This window comes from Podarcis tiliguerta, assembly GCF_965153285.1.
Source record: "Podarcis tiliguerta genome assembly, chromosome: 12".
NCBI lineage: Eukaryota > Metazoa > Chordata > Lepidosauria > Squamata > Lacertidae > Podarcis > Podarcis tiliguerta.
The window spans coordinates 46,186,610-46,203,532 of NC_139545.1; the positions used below are offsets into that span (position 1 = coordinate 46,186,610).

At 40.7% G+C, this 16,923-nt stretch overlaps 1 protein-coding gene and 1 long non-coding RNA gene across 5 annotated transcripts in view; one reads left to right on the forward strand and one right to left on the reverse strand.

Moving 5' to 3' along the window:
• The window catches only part of ESYT2 (extended synaptotagmin 2), a 68,896-nt gene extending 59,204 nt beyond the window's left edge, over positions 1 to 9,692 (forward strand). For all 4 annotated transcript variants that reach the window (XM_083406199.1, XM_083406200.1, XM_083406197.1 and 1 more), the window contains 6 exons: positions 133 to 518; positions 2,182 to 2,280; positions 3,479 to 3,610; positions 4,149 to 4,254; positions 6,126 to 6,175; positions 6,263 to 9,692. In XM_083406199.1, the coding sequence (XP_083262325.1) occupies positions 133 to 518; positions 2,182 to 2,280; positions 3,479 to 3,610; positions 4,149 to 4,254; positions 6,126 to 6,175; positions 6,263 to 6,308 (819 nt within the window). In that variant the 3' untranslated portion in view covers positions 6,309 to 9,692. The remainder of the gene's footprint in view (positions 1 to 132; positions 519 to 2,181; positions 2,281 to 3,478; positions 3,611 to 4,148; positions 4,255 to 6,125; positions 6,176 to 6,262) is intronic.
• Positions 6,829 to 16,919, reverse strand: LOC310661105. The gene is made up of 2 exons (XR_014503715.1): positions 16,636 to 16,919; positions 6,829 to 10,603 (listed from the first exon to the last, which is right to left on the reverse strand). It is a non-coding gene; the product is annotated as an uncharacterized lncRNA (long non-coding RNA).
• Between the last annotated feature and the right edge of the window lie 4 nt (positions 16,920 to 16,923).

Here is a 16,923-nt window from a genome sequence, read left to right on the forward strand (position 1 = left end):
GTGGTGACATGCAAATATATGTCCCCAAGTTTGGAAGAAAACAAATTGCATTAAAAAAAGAAAATAAATTGCAGTTCCTTTCTGTACTGCGCCAAGAAATTAATGCCATGTTCTCTGTTCTGTGGCTTCTAGATTCTTTCTCTTGAAAAGCAAGAGAGGTCTCCAGACCACCAACACTCAGCCCAAGTCAAGAGGCCCTCCGTTTCCAAAGATGGAAGAAAAGGTCCTTTCAAGCCTCAGGTCCCCAGTTCTCCAGCAACTGACTTGAACAAACACCCAGTTTCCACAACAACAGACACTGATAAAAAGACTGATGTGGTTGAAAAAAGCCATCCCTCTAATCCTAGTCCTCAGTGGCCAACAGATCTCAGCAGAAGCTCATCCAGTCTCCTTGCCTCCAACTTGAGCTATTCTCCCAGCCACCTTTCAGTCAAAGAACCTACTCCAAGTATCGCTTCGGACATATCACTGCCCATTGCCACGCAGGAGCTGCGGCAGCGGCTGAGACAACTTGAAAAGTATGGTCCTGAATTCTTTTTACATTAGGTTTTAGGCTAGGAAGGAACCAGGAAGGCCATCAAACATAATGGATGTGAGGAGCTAGGGTTCCTTACAGAACAGGGCATGTAGTCTAGACAAGCTTTCAGCAACCTGGTGTCCTCCGGTTGTTTTGGGCTGTGCAGCTATGCTAGCTGGGGCTGATGGGAGTTGTAGTCCAAAACATCTGAAGAGCACCAGATTGATGAAATCTTGTCTAGACTACAGGGTGCGATGTTGCAGCAAACCTATGAACATTGATGAGAGGGTGCCTTCAGCATCCCCATCTAACTATGACTTGTAATAAAAAATCCTTCCTGGTTCTGATAATAGTGGTCAATTAGGCTTTGCCTTATGCCCAGAACCTCTCCAGGGGGAATGATACTTTTTCCAAAAACACTGGCATATGTTGACACAGTCTTACTGACCACTGAGAATTACAAACTGAAACTTGCCGTGTGAGGTCTTAAAATAAAGATTATGTAGCTTGATGACAGCTGGCATCCTTAGTCTATAAATAGCAACTATACCTAATTTGCCACTGCACAGAAGATAAATGAACAGTGCAGTATTATCGGTTGTAAAAATATTTGTTGCCTCTGCAACTCAGTGGAGTTTTTGACACCAGAGCATGAGTAAACAGTTCTCATTATTATTGTTGCCTTTGTAGGTATGTCTTTAAATTTACCAACCTAAATTGGACCCCATTCTGATTGGTACACTAGTTCACGTTCTGTTGGCTCTTTCTAACCTAAATGTGAGGCACATAGCAAGGATCCTTTTTCAACTAACATGGAGAGCTCATATTGTCTATTGACTTCTCTGTATTATTCTCATGCATTTAGTAACTTGGGGGTGTTTCTCCATTCAGATGTATAAGCTTCTGAATGTAACAGAATATGTTATTTTGGCTTTACAGCTTTCTTAAACATGTTTATCACCCTTTGTTTCTTAAAACTACTGTGCCTGAAGAAGAGTTCATGCAGTCTGCTGACATTTGCACACAGCAGCAATCGCCTAACATGCTGCATCTGTACATTGTAATGTAACCTTCACTGCAGAGTAGATATGAAGCATGCTCTGGCTTCGTTATTGGAGGCAGTGTGCCTCTGAATACCAGCTACTGAGAGTCACAAGTGGGGAGAGTGTTCCTGTGGGATTCCTATAGATTAGATGAGTTTTCGTTCTGCTCCTCCAGGCAGTCTATCTCCACTGTATTTATACCAGAAAAAGCTGGGTTAAAACAGCATGCGGCATGACTTCTGAGTTTGTGAAAGGTCATATCCTTACTATTGAGGGGATAAAAACTTTCAAGAAAACAGAAATAAACCTGCTTATGTATGTCAGTTGCTTCCCCAATATGGCAACTGAATATTGACAGTTTTATGAGACAGTGTGATGTAGTGGTTAAGAGCAGTAGTCTCCTAATCTGGTGAACCGGGTTCGCTTCCCCGCTCCTCCACATACAGCTGCTGGGTGACCTTGGGTTAGTCACACTTATCTGAAGTCTCTCAGCCCCACTCACCTCACAGAGTGTTTGTTGTGGGGGAGGAAGGGAAAATGAGATTGTTAGCTGTTTTGAGACTCCTTAGGGTAGTGATAAAGTGGATATCAAATCCAAACTCTTCTTCTTCTTCTTCACAGCGGCACAACGTTAGGACAGTCTCCATTGGGACAGATTCAATTAACAATTCGGCACAGCTCGCAAAGAAACAAACTTATGGTTGTGGTTCACACATGTAGGTGAGTATTATATTGCTTCTTTCTGTATCTTGCAGCAAAACTACTATTATTCATTTATTTTAATCCAATTATACACTGCTCCACATCTGATAACAAAGCAGTTCACCTTTACAATACACAGTAGAACAACAACAAAGAACCCAACAACAGAATATAACCATAAAAGCCATCTAACCATTCCCACAAACTGTCCTGTGGCTCAGCAGATCTCTCAGCCGAACTGTCCCAGGTGAAGGGTTATGTCTGCAAAAGCCAATGAAACTAATAGTTGAAGACTGATGGACCTCTAGAGGCAAAGAGGTCAACACAATACAACCAGGAAGCGTTTTGAATAGGCCACAGTTCCTTGGATATCACGGGACGGCGGTATCCTAAGAAGGGCTCCCTCCAGTTGCACAGACTGGGAAAAGCGTTCTGTCATGTATCTGTCTAGAGCTTTGTAAGTTGATGGCAACACTTTGAATTGGGCTTGGAAGCAAACAGCCACAGCAGGTCATGGAGAATAGGAGTAATATGGCTTTGAATTGGCACATCACTCTTAAGTCACTGAATACCGGCTTTCTGCACTAGCGGCAGTCTCCAAGCAAGCTGTACATAAGCCCCATGTAGAGCACATTGTAGTAATCCAGACAAGAGCTTACCAGGGCATGGATCACCGGGGTTGCATTCAAGTGTCCATTTGTTCACTATATAAGAGAGATTTTCTACCTTTAGCTGTTCATTTCATTTGTTTTGCTTTTTTAATAAAATTGCTTTTAATGTTGGGTTTTTTTTTATTAACCGTTACATTTTATTTTCTTTGAAACATTTTGTTAAATATACTGCAATAGAATAATAGCAATGCTCAGAGCAGTATGTAACCGTAAGCAGCATCTTTTTACCATTGGCTTCTGTTATTGCAATGTAGTGGCTTGACAACCCATCACCTCTCCATTAGTGCTGTTTCCTGATCTCCATTTCTCTCAGTTGCCTCATATTGAAAGCTACTTGTAACCAGAATCCTCTTTCTGGGAGGCAGGAGAGTGATTGTGTATACAGTAGGCAATATGTTAGGAGAGAAGAGATTAAGAATCAGCACATACAGAAGACAGTCAGTCCGAGAGGATGAATACCGAGGCAGTTGGTGTGAATACCGAGACAGTGTACTTTAAAATAAATAAATGTCCTCTGTTCTAATGTGGTTATTTTGTGTTTCTAGAAATCTAATTGCCTTTTCAGAAGAAGGATCTGACCCCTATGTCCGAATGTATTTATTGCCTGACAAGAGGAGATCAGGAAGAAGAAAAACAAGCGTTTCAAAGAAGAATTTAAATCCAGTGTTTGATCAGGCGTATGTTGCAGTTTCTCATTTGTTGTTTTTACAACATGGAGTTGACACAATCTTCCTTTGCTTGCAGTGAAATAGAAGTAATCAGGAGTATACAGTAAACTGTTTAGGAGTAAACAGATTTCCCAAGTTTGTGTTTTCTTTAACACTTATTTTAAAACAGGGAACATGGTTTAGTACAATGTCTGTTTTAAAAGATGATTGGTTTTAGTAGCCTGGTATGCTTAGAAAGTAGAGATGGACAGAAACCTCAGAAAGCAAATAGTTTTGCAGAGGGAAGTGCTCACCATGAGGTGAGAGGGAGTTTATGTTCGTGAATATTTTTCCATTCAAGCTCAGTTGGAATCTCTCAAAGGCTGCTTTCAGAATTTCAGGGATTTCCCTCCTGCAGACCTGTTTTGCAGTTTAGAAATACAATTTAATAAAAATATAAACAGAGATTCTAAACTTGCTGGGTATCCTGTATCCGATGCCTTATTGTGTTCCATTTCATAAGCTCACTTTAAGATTGTTTTCTCTGAAAGATTGTTTCCCTTTTCAGCTTTGATTTCAGTGTTTCATTACCTGAAGTACAGAGAAGGACGTTAGATGTAGCAGTGAAGAACAGTGGAGGTTTCTTATCCAAAGACAAAGGGCTGCTTGGTAAGGTAAGTTACAGATATAAAGAAAAAATACCATGGAATGCTGGTGCAGGTAAGTGTGAGTTAAAATGTTCTTCCTTTCTCAAAATACTACAGCCTAGAATCATCAGTGAAGCTGAATGTTGGAAGATGCAGGAGATGCAAAATGAGACAGACAGTCTTAAGAACAGAGGGCTTTAAGCATCACATCATAGGAATGTAGGAAGCTTCCTTTTAGTGAGCCACACCACTGGTCCATCTAGCCCAGTATTGTCTGTGCTGACTGGCAACAGTTTTCCAGGATTTCAAACCAGCATCTCTCCCATTCCTACCTGGAGATGCTGGGAATTGAGCGTGGGGCCTTCTCCGTGCAGCAACGTGGGAGCCACAAGTAGTCAACCCACTTCCTGCAATGTTGTGTAGTGCAGATCTGGAATACCTGAGGAAATCTGAAGCAGCTGGGCCTTCCAAAAAGTCACCAGCCATTACAGAAATGGTAGGAGGGCAGCCTTGCACCTCGGCCTTGGCTCTTGACTCTTACCCCAGAAGCTGCACCCCTAGAAATAGACAATGTGACTTTGCGTGAGAGGAGAGTTATCTACCTGCCTTTTGTCTGAGCAGAGATGCTGCCTGCTGTAGCCTCAGGATCTGAGCTATAGGCCCCAGCCTGGTGAGCTTGCCAAGTACCCTTGCAAGGCCCCCAATAAATACCCAGTCCTTGTGATGATGCAGCCAGAATGTACAGTGGTGCCTCGCAAGACGAAAAGAATCCGTTCCGCGAGTCTCTTCGTCTTGCGAAGCAAGCCCATTAGCGGCTTAGCGGGCTTAGCGGATCAGCTGATAAGCGGCTTAGCAGATCAGCTGTTAAGCGGCTTAGCGGCTTGGGAAAAAGGGGGGGGGAGGGAAAAAACCCCGCAGGAACTCGCAAAACATTTTCGTCTTGTGAAGCAAGCCCATAGCAAATTCGTTTTGCGAAGCACCTCCAAAACGGAAAACCCTTTCGTCTAGCGGGTTTTCCGTCTTGCGAGGCATTCGTCTTGCGGGGCACCACTGTATTTCCTTGACCTTTGACCATCTTGGATTATTAAAGCTTGCCAGAGTAAAGTGAAGGCACGAGGCAGGAGTTGGGAATGCAGGTGAGCTGTGCACAGGCATGCTGCCAGCTAGCTCTGCGGAGGCTCTTTTTATTAGCACAGTATGCAAACCCAGGCAGATACATTTTGGACTGTGACCTTTACACATCTTCCAATCCCGAGATCGAGAGGTGGTACAAGGTTATTTTGGCCCCTGTTTCCACTGCATCATTTCCCCCTTGAACAATGTATGACGAAGGAGACAAAGGTCACAGACAGGGCACGGCAGGCCACTAAGAGAGCAAAGGTTAGATAGAGGGCATGATGTTCAGACAGCTGTGGCTTTGTCTGCAGGAGGAAGTGTGCTCCACACCCGGCGGACATTCCTTCACCAGAGGGGTATCCCCAAGCGGGTTCAGGGTGTGGTCAATGCATCTTCGTGGTCCCAGCTGTCCTGAAAGGTAGCGAGTTGATCATTCCTGAAAAAGCCCACCCTGGACACTTTCACTGATTGCAACTTCCAACTGGCTGAAAACTCCCTTTTTAGGGAAGGTGATTGAGGCTTGTGGCGTAACAACTACAAGTACCTATCCAGATTCAGCACATGGGAATTCTGTATCATACTTGTGCCGCAAAATGTGTTGCTGAATGCTGTCACAATGAGATTCTAGCCTTTAAAGTTTGAGAGAGGGCATCAGCAAAAGTTCTACTTAAGCAGCTGTAGGGCACTTACAATTAAAAAAACTAAGTGTTAAATCACTCCCACAAGATATAAGCATGCCCAGATTTCTCGGAAATTAATTAGCTGCTTCTTTTCTTGCACAGGTATTGATACCACTGGCTTCTGAAGAACTTTCCAAGAGTTGCACCCAGTGGTAAGTACAATCACACTGGCACTCTTTCCATCTTATTTATTCTTGGTGCCTCCAATAAGACTGCTCTTCTTTTTCTTCGCCTTCTAGGTATGACCTGACAGAAGATGGTACAAGGCCGCATATTGCACCTTAGGCAGTTTGGGATGCCAGAAGCTCCTGTTCATATACTTTTGCCATCCTTTATATATTTTATCAACATTGTTCACACAGATGTATTAATATTTTTTATAACTCTTAGTTATTAGGCTCAACCAACACTTCCCAACAGTTTTATAATACTTGGACATTATATGTAGGCTTAAGTCCGTTTGTTAGCCTTTTTTCCTTCATTTGTTACAGCTACTTTAATGTGCAATAGGGTTTGTAGAGTAACCATGTTTCAATGGAACCTTTTATGGCATTTGTAACCTTGAGAAAAGTGAGATTTTATCTGGTTTTCCTATCTTGTTTCATATCTCACCAAGGTGTCTGCCATGTAAATAGAGGCTATTTTTTTAAAGAGAGTTTCCCCCAATGGTTTGAAGACAAAAGGAAAATGTAAACACAAATGAGATCTTTTTCTTTTAAATGCACGCTAAAAGTTTAAGGCAAAATGTTTAGGGAACGGTTTTCACAGCAAAATTGTCTTAATCCTAAGATGACTGATTTCTTCAAAAAGAAAAGAAAAAGTACAGAAGGAATTAATTGAACAGTTAGCCCATATATTTCTGGCCTTTAAGCCTTGCAAAATGGGAGAGTACAAAATATTAACTTTTAATATTTATATAGAAAGGTATTCTTGGAATTTCAGATAATTCATATAATTCTAAAATTCATCCAGATGTTATAAAGAAAAGTATATATAATTACTGTACAAAAAAAATACTGTATGAAAATAAGATGATCATGGTGTTGAAATAATAGTATATTCATCTAGTCTCTTAAGATGCAAAAGTGAAGACTTGAGTAGTACAGTGTTTTGTAATGCACTTTTGCAGTCATTGCTTCCTGTTCAGAATTTATTTGCCCCACCTGAAATACCAGAAAATTGCCTATGCAACAGTATGGTTAAGATGTACTGCAGATTAAGAATTGATAACCACCCTAATAATTCAGAATCTGTGGTGGAATCACATTGATTGTTTTACATATGAAGCTTCTTTAACTGGGTCTCTAGGACGTTTATCAGTGCTATCATAAAATGCCTGCAGGTCTCTTAAATTGGAACTCATATTATAGAAAGCTCAATATCTAGATTTCTGGCTAGCTTTTTCCAGTTGCTTCAATGCTTGGAGCAGTTCCTTCTCTTTTGGGTCTGATCTATGTGAAACACTCACATTCCATTCAAAACACCACTGCATTCTGCTGCAAGGACTAGTTCATACACCACCAGTTAAGGAATCTGTCACTAGAGATTGAGCAGACCGTGTGCTCCCCAAATTCTGCAAAATCAGCCATGAATCTGGAATGTGTGGATCAGAATGATGTTAATGCAGTAAAAATGAGCCATTTAAAATCAGATGTACGTTCTAATCAGTGCAGCTTTTTCATTTGATTTTTACAGGCCCAGGAAATGCAGGAGTGGTTTGCAACAAATGGACTTGATAAATGTTTTGAGTGTGAACGTTTTGCTTCATTTTATTCATTGTTACTTTCAGAACAGAATCAATGGGGCAGTGATTATATCTATTGCTTCCTTTTTTTGGAAAGCTTTCTCAGATGGTTTTTAACAAAAATGTCTATTTTTGTGGTTTAACCCAAGAAACAGTACACTTCCTCTGCAGACAGTAGCCTCACAATCTTGGGTAAATATGCAATTGCTTTTTAAAAACAAAATAACAATTTATCATTAGTTGATTCTCTTGGGGTGGCTTCTGACTACAAAATAATGTTTGTGGGTAAATAAACTTCTGGAATACTAGCTTTATAATTAAACTTACATAACCTTAATCCTCGCTTAGACAATTGGAATAATCCAACAGTAATGCCTCCTGCACAAGAACCATTCAGTTGAGCTTGCACAGAAGAGATTCCCATGTGCCCTTCAAGTATACTAAGAATACCGAAGTGCCTGTCATATAGATGTAGCAGACTGTTCATACCAAGTTTAAAAAACAATTTCATTTTCATTTGTCGGCGTGACACCTTTGTACATACCCATTGGCATCCCGTATGTAACATCAAGTTGTATTGTGTCAGCTTTGCTAGGCAGACCTGTGCAGCATCATTCAGATAATTTGGCACATGTACATGAGCTCTGAGAGAGAGGCTCACCATAAACATAGCTTACATTAAGGTGGTCCCTTACTTCCTTTTAAGCATCTTCACTATATGACCACCGTTAGACAGCTCAAACAAAGGAGAACATATAATAGGAAGAAGAAAAGCCATAAGCTGTAGTTACCACTAGCCCTTATGAGAAATATGAAGGCAAGGGAAATGCGACTCGAAGTTAAGTCTTTTTGAATAAAACTAATAACCCATATACCCTAGTATTCTCTCCTGGCTAAAATTGGTATTAGTAAGTAAGAGCATTGTACGGTGGCATTAGTTATGTTGAAATTCCTAAATGATGAGATTCTTGGGAGAGGATGCCATAATGCCAACATGTGGGCATGTAACATCGTAGAACAAATAGGTTTCTCAGTGTCAAAATTTGGCAGGATGGTCCTACAAAATTCTTTTTTGAGTATCTGAGTATCAGGTATGGTAACATCTATTTCATGTATTTGCAATACCTTGGCATTAAGAGTTGGATATTGGTGGGAATGCATAGAGGTAATGCAGACTACTAGTGTGTGTGTGTGAAATACTTCCAATCTGTTATTAAAGTAAAAGCCGTCACCTTTTCTCTTCATCCCTGGTATATATCAGTGTTCTTTCCCTACATCCCAAGGTATCCTGCATGAGGAAATAACAATAGTAAGAGTTATGCCAAATGTGTGCAAAAAGGGATTTGTAACAATGTGAGAACTCATCAAGGTGGCCCTCAGGTGGAGAGGAGCTCGCTCTCAAAAATCTGGACCAAAATCCTGGCTAATTACAAAAAAAATGCTCTTTTCTACCTTTGGAAATCAGAAGCTGCATGCATGAATCTATTCTGTCCGCAACTTGGTGGTGGTAAGATGAGGAAGAATGACTTTTCCATTAGCAAATCAAAGACTGAATGTCATCAGACTAGCTTTCCGCGTTCTTTATTTTTTTAATTCTGTGCCTTAAAGGAAAGCTTAAATACTTTGTTTCAACCCAAGCTTTGTTCTCTGTATCTACCAGTTTTTGTTGCGTGCTATTGAAACTGTTCAGTGCTCTATGTTGCTGGAGAGGAAAGCAGCACTTTGCATTTAGAGCTATTATAATCCAAGCACCAAGTCACTATATTACGTGGGTTTTGGATTAAATTATTTGAACCTTCTCTATATCAGGCTTGCAGCAACTGCTGAAGGGAGGAGATAGGGTGATCAGTTTAGTACAGATTGCCTCTTTCGCTCATGTAATTTTGCAATTGCATGTATTTATTCAATAAATGATTCATATGGGAGCTATTGGTGGATCTTTTTTTCCTTCATTCCAAGAAAGTCTTAAATATTTATTTACCCGACATAACAGGCAGTCATTAGTGCATCAGTGATTTACTGCATTATCAGAAGACATGTATTCTGTGTATGTATGTTGACTACTGAAATCAATAGGAACTTCCTGCGGTACAGGGAAGAGGTTCATTGATAAGCCTAAGCTTATGCCATTGATGAAACTTGAGAAAAAGCAGATAGTTACTTCCAAGACTTCTGTTGGTTGGATATCTACACTGATATAGCCTCTGTAATTGGTTTCCTGCAGAAGCAACATTTTTCAGAACTCACTCACATTGTGTTACCATCTTGAAGATAAGAGGGAGGGATGAAGGTATTTCAGAGAAGGTAGATGGAGCAAATAAGGCATATTTTAAAAATGGTTTTCAATTCAGAAGAGAAACGTCTTCAGTTGCCCAGTGCATAGAAAACTCTCATAATACTGGGTCAGGTCTGCTTTTCTTTTACTTCCATCAACATTTCAGCCGTGATAGAAATGCCTATGTGCACTGTCTTACAACAGCTGATTTTGTATTTTCTTGCATTACTTATTTCTGCTTTTTAACCTATAAGCAAAGGCAGCTGTGGTGGCCCATAAGAAATTCAGAAATGCATACTTGGGCAATACTATTATTTGGCCAACCACAAATATCATAAACTGGTGAGCAAGGTACTCACTTCTACAAAGGCACAAAGGCTGGGAGGGGAGGCTGATTTCTGCAGCGGCATCTCAGTCCCCACCACACCTTATGTCACATATGATGGCAGGTGTGAGTGGTTTCTGAAAAGCAGCCTCGTAGGCCCAGTAAGCCAAGTTTGGCCCACAGGCTGGGGGTTCCCTCTGATTTTAAAGGTATGATGTCCATTTAGTCACAGTCTTCTGTTGGGATAAAGAAACACGATGATTGATTCACCCATTTTAAAAAAATCATCTAAATCCAGCTGTTACCTGGGATCGTCTCCATCACTGGGTTCCTTGTTAGGTGGAAAACAGAAATAAACTAGTTTTTAAATTAAGGATGCTGAGATTAACTTTAGTTGCTGTCCTAGGTGAAAAAGAAGTCACTGAAAGCTAAATAAGGTAATTTAAGATAAGTGGTACATTTTTAAGCTATAAGGAGACAAAAAAGTGAGCTCTTGGTAACAGTTCTGATGCGATCTCAAATAGTGTGCTTTTTCAATCATGCACACAACTCATAAATAGCACTAGATGGTGCTATAGATTCTGATGAATAAGTGCTCTTCCCAGTCAGTTCAGCCTATTCATGGACAAAAGCTAAAAGCTTTAGTTGTACCAGGGTTTTTTTCCTGGTATATCGTAATTTGAGGAATGTACTATATGTACTATGAATGTGCCCTTTGCTATGGGCTTGCTGAGGAAATCTTGTAAACATTGCTGGCTGTTGGTTTTTAAAATCTCTCTTTTTATGGTACCACTCTCCTGATTTATGTCTGGTTTTTGTACCCCACCCTGGGATTAAGTGGGATGATGGGCTGGTTAAAAATATTCTGTAGAAATGCAGAAAACTTCAAAATTAAAAAGTGAATTTCTGCAACCAAAGAGGAAAATAATATTGAAATTATACAGCTTGCTCCTTGAATAGGAACTGAAAGATGAGGTAATAAAAGAACAAATGATGGTCACAAGAGCTGGGCCACACAATTCATTTAGACAGGGAGGAAAGATTATGGAAAACTGATATATATTTTACAGTGTGCTATTTGATTAAGGAAAATATAATGATGTTTTACCGCTGGTACCTCACCCCAGTGAAACTATCAAAAATGTATAAAAAATCAAATCTCTGTTGGAGATGCAAAACAGAGGTGGGGACGATGTATCATATGTGGTGGGGGTGCAAAGTGGTGAAACAATTCTGGATTATGATACATGAAGAACTTAAAAAGATATTTAGGAGTTCTATCTTTAAAAAACCAGAGGCATTTTTGCTGGGTTTAGTATTGAGTGACGCTCCTAAGGATAAAAGGAATGAATTCCGTTACACAGCCGCGGCAGCCAGAATCGTAGTGGCAAAAAATTGGAAAACTGATAAAATACCAGAATTATTAGTATGGAGAATCAAATTTCTTGAATTCACAGAGATGGCAAAATTAACAGCATCAATTAGAGGCTACTCTAATCAAAAAATTAATGAAGAGTGGGAATGCGTTAAGGAATACATGAAAAAAGTTGTGCTGGAGCTTAAAAATTAATATGCAAAAGTATAAAAGGCGCAAAGAGATAGGATAATATATTAAGGATGGAATAACAAAGTGAATAACAGCAATAACAAAAATAATAGTAAAGAATATCAAACACGGATGGAGCGAAGTACTGGGCTGTGGGGGAGGGAGGTGAAGGGATTAATTGAAACTGTTAAAGATTGTTATAGGATTTAAGAGATTTAAATTTTCATAAAGATTCTATAAGGAAAGCTGAAAGCAGCAAGAAATATCAAGTAAAGGTATCGGAGAGGAAATCAGTGTAAATGAAAACATGAGACTTATGGTTTTGTTACATATGATTTTATTTTGGAGTTGTCTGTTTATTTTGGACTTGTTTGTTGTAAAGAATGTATATCATGTGAGTAAAATAATAAAGGATGAAACTGAAAAAAATAAAGAAAAAGAAAATGTTATTAGCCTAAATATCTGTAAGTTAAGACATAATGAAAAAAACAAAAAACGCAGAATTATTTAGAATTGGATAAGAAGATGGCATATATAATGTTTGTTGACTTATCAATGTAAACTATGCTTGTGCATTTAGACCTCTACACTCCTTCAAGGTGTATTGCCCTACAAATCCACACTGACAGTTCCATAAAAATCCCCCCAAAAAGTAATAGTAAATACAGTAATAGTGTGCTAACTATTGTTTTTGTGAGAGCTTTTAAAAAGCAGATTATGAGATAGGGCATTTGGATGACGGATATCAGACTTCAAACCCTAAGGAACTGCTAGGTTTCCTAGAATAATGTAAGAAGGTTCCCTGTGCTGGGAAATTGCAGTACCCCGAAGCAGAAGTAGAATCACAAGAGAAGATATGCATAAGAAATAGAATCTAGTCCTCTGGAAAGTCCCTTGAATTTCTGGCCTGGCCATATTAACATTTGCAGCAGAGTGCATGACAGATGCCCCATTTTCCTAAGTGAGAGGAAGGCAAACTACTATAGGATTTAGGAGAATTTTATGAGTGACCTTCCAATTTTATAAAAATTATTGAAGTAATACCGTAAGTGAAATGAAAAATAGAAATGGGAGGAAACATTAAACGTCAATTGCAAAGAAATCCAATAGTAACAAAGTGTATATAAAATAAGCTTTACTGTAATATAAATAGCTGTTCCAGAACTGTCTCCTCACCACTCAAGTGCGCACTATATAAAAGAAAACTGACTCTCATGTCAAAATAACAGTTTTCTGAAGGGGCATAGATGGTATATAGCCAAACAGATTCACCAGCTATCATATGATGTCACATTCTGGGAATATTACTTTTGTTACTGCTGATAGCAGTGAATAATACACAAAATTACAATGGCTTGCCTGAGGCATTCTAGACTCCTTGACAGATAAGAGGGATCTCTTCAAGGGGGTGGGGGTGGGGGACAAGATTGTCTGATGAAGGGACAGCATGGAAGCAAGCTTGCATTTGCTGTTGCTCAGCAACCTTGTATTGAAGGCCCCCTTTCCCAGATTGCTTTAACAAGATTTGACGGGAGAAGGATAGTTAAGTATATGATTAATAAAAAAGATATAGATTATTCTGAACTGATGTGCAGACACGTCAAAATGGAATTGTACAATTTAGGTACTGTTGAAGGATGACACCCTGCAAAAACTTGACAACTGGCTCATTATTACCTGCACAAAGCAATTCTTACATCCCTTTTTTGTTTTCTGCTGTATCACTTAAGATCTGATCTTTGTTATATTCAGCCTGCTATGATTTCTGTGTCAAGATCTAGTTGCAGGGACATGCTGAAATAAAAACCTGAATTTAATAAGCTATGTTAAATTGTAGGGAGAGCGGTATTTCAGTGAGTTTACCTGATGGGTACCTTTCAAGAGTTGGAAACACTGATAAATTACTGCAATTTGTACCCTGGCACTGCTTGCAAATGGAAGCGCCAGCCAATTAATTAGGCATATATCCCTGCTTTACAATGGCTGCTCTTATTTAAACTGCCTCCACACTGTTGCTGTAGGGCTGTTAAAGCTGAGCTGTAAACGGCAGTCAGAGGGGAGCGGGGAACCAGTTGTTGTGCCAAGGAACTGGAGTCAAGGAATTGAGCCAGAGAACTGAAGAACATGCCAAAGCCAGAAATATATCCGGCAACGACTCAGCCCAAAGTCTGAGAATATGTCACTGTCCAGACTCCAGGATGGTACCACAGTCTGCAGTTGTGGAAGTTGCACATGCACAGAGTGTTGTGGGTTCCTGGTTCCAGTTCTAGCAGCATAGAGTTTTCTTTGAGTAACTCAAATTATTTTTAACTTGACTTCACTTTCTATTCCCGCCCCCTGCACAATACACTTTAATAAAAGCTGCTTTCTTATATATTTGTTTTATAAAACTTTTCCATATAAGTGCCTAGCCCCATATAAATATCTAAAAAATTAATAAACCCTGAAGCCAAACTTTAGTACAATGTGTTTTACCCCACTGGGGGGGAAAGTCATCTTTGTCAACTTCTGGTTTGTACTCTGCATATACTCTGGGGCTAGTCTACACCATATCGGCCTCCCCATTTAGATTTAGGTGGCATCATTACAGCTGGAAGCAGAAAGGTTCTCTGTCAGGTAGCATTTTAAATGACAAATTGGGAATCCTAACATATAATAAACAAAAAATGTGCCTATAAAATTAGAAAAAGAAATGAAGGTTCTGCTGCTTTCTCTGTGAGGTAGTAAGCTACATACCATATAAACAATTTCAATAAATTCAAAATGCTATTCTATTTCTTAACAGCATCTTGGCAGTCAAAAACAAGTCTCTTTTTCAACTGCTCCTCAATCCATAGTTCCACCTGTGGTGGCAGAGCAGCCTGCCAATTTCTGATACTTTTAACTGGCTCTTAATTGTAACATGTAAGGTCTGGGGAACAAATGCAGCTCTCCAGACCCCTCTTTCAGTCCTACGCCAAAACCCCCCATTGGCCCTGGCCAATGAACTCTGATAACGCTTCTTACTTGACGTGATAGAGGTTAGAGTGATGCACAGTAGAAAAAGTACAATTTCCTTTACTTGGATCACCCACTTTTGCCAGGCTCATCATTGCTGGCCCTCAGAAAGCCACCCAGGAGGAAATGCTTGGGCTGGGGGGGGGGGGGAATTCCCACCTCCAGCAGCAGACAATATACAGTGGTACCTCGGGTTAAGTACTTAATTCGTTCCGGAGGTCCGTTCTTAACCTGAAACTGTTCTTAACCTGAAGCACCACTTTAGCTAATGGGGCCTCCCACTGCTGCCGCGCTGCCGGAGCACAATTTCTGTTCTCATCTTGAAGCAAAGTTCTTAACCCGAGGTAATATTTCTGGGTTAGCGGAGTCTGTAATCTGAAGCGTATGTAACCTGAAGCGTATGTAACCCGAGGTACCACTGTACTAGGAGACACTGTGCCAGTTGCGCTTCTCAGCCTAACCTACCTCACGGGATTGATGGGTAAGTGAGGAGGCCGAGAACCATGTGACCATCTTGCTTGCCTTTGAGGTCAGATATAAAGGCAATAAATACTCAGAAGGCCCAAGGCCTCAAACTCTGCACCTGTTAACGGGGAGAATGCCCCCGACTGAACACAGTGGGACTTCTTCCCGAATAAAACCTACATAGAACTGAACTATTAATGATGAGTGGGAATACTTTGGGGAAATGTTTTAAGAGGTATAAACAGTCAAATAAAACTTTCAAGTGGGGATTGACTTTTGGGCAGCAGTAAACAACAACTTAGAAATGGAGGCAGTGAGAGATTTTACTTTCTTCAGCTCCATGATCACTGCAGATGATGACAGCAGCCACGAAATTAAAAGACGCCTGCTTCTTGGGAGAAAAGCAATGACAAACCTAGACAGCATCTTAAAAAGCAGAGACATCACCTTGCCAACAAAGGTCCGTCTAGTTAAAGCTATGGTTTTCCCAGTAGTGATGTATGGAAGTAAGAGCTGGACCATAAAGAAGGCTGATTGCCAAAGAATTGATGCTTTTGAATTATGGTGCTGGAGGAGATTCTTGAGAGTCCCATGGACTGCAAGAAGATCAAACCTCTCCATTCTTAAGGAAATCAGCCCTGAGTGCTCACTGGAAGGACAGATCGTGAAGCTGAGGCTCCAATACTTTGACCACCTCATGAGAAGAGAAGACTCCCTGGAAAAGACCCTGATGTTGGGAAAGATGGAGGGCACAAGGAGAAGGGGACAACAGAGGACGAGATAGTGCAACAGTGTTCTCGAAGCTACCAGCATGAGTTTGACCAAACTGCGAGAGGCAGTGGAAGACAGGAGTGCCTGGCGTGCTCTGGTCCATGGGGTCATGAAGAGTCGGACGCGACTAAATGACAACAACAAAACAACAACTTAGGAATTTAAGCAGAATGTAATTGGTTGGACCAAAAGGACGTGCAGCTTAATAAAGGTCAGCTAGGAGGGATGGACCGTGAAGCCTTGAGAAATAATTAAAAAAGAATTGTGAGATGTATATAACAACTTTTGAAAAATACGTAAAAAAGAGAAAAGAATTGCACTGTTAAGCATGCAGTCCTAGGCATGGCTTACTCGTAAGGAAGCCTCCTGTGTTTAATAGGGGGGAGGGTTTATTCCTATTTTGTTTACGACTGCAGTACCTCACGTGACCTCCAGGATGTCTCAACTGCCCCCCCCCTCCAATAAACGCCAGACAGACGGGAGTTTTACCTCACGTCTTAATACATATCATTTCTGAAAAACAAACCAACCACCTCAGCGAACGAACCCTTTAAGCGCGCACAAACCCACACCCTTTGCAATCGCCCTGAAGGCCTTGAAACGCAGCAGCGCCGCCACTGAGACAGGAGCTTCGGCCTCCGGGTCCCAACCGAAGGCTGACGGACAAGTGCGCACGCGCGAGGCGGCAGAGCCGGCGACAGACCGGAAGAAGTCTCGCCGCGCGGCTTCTCCCCGCCCCTTTCCCTTCCTTCCTCACCTCACCTCCCCGCCCCGCTT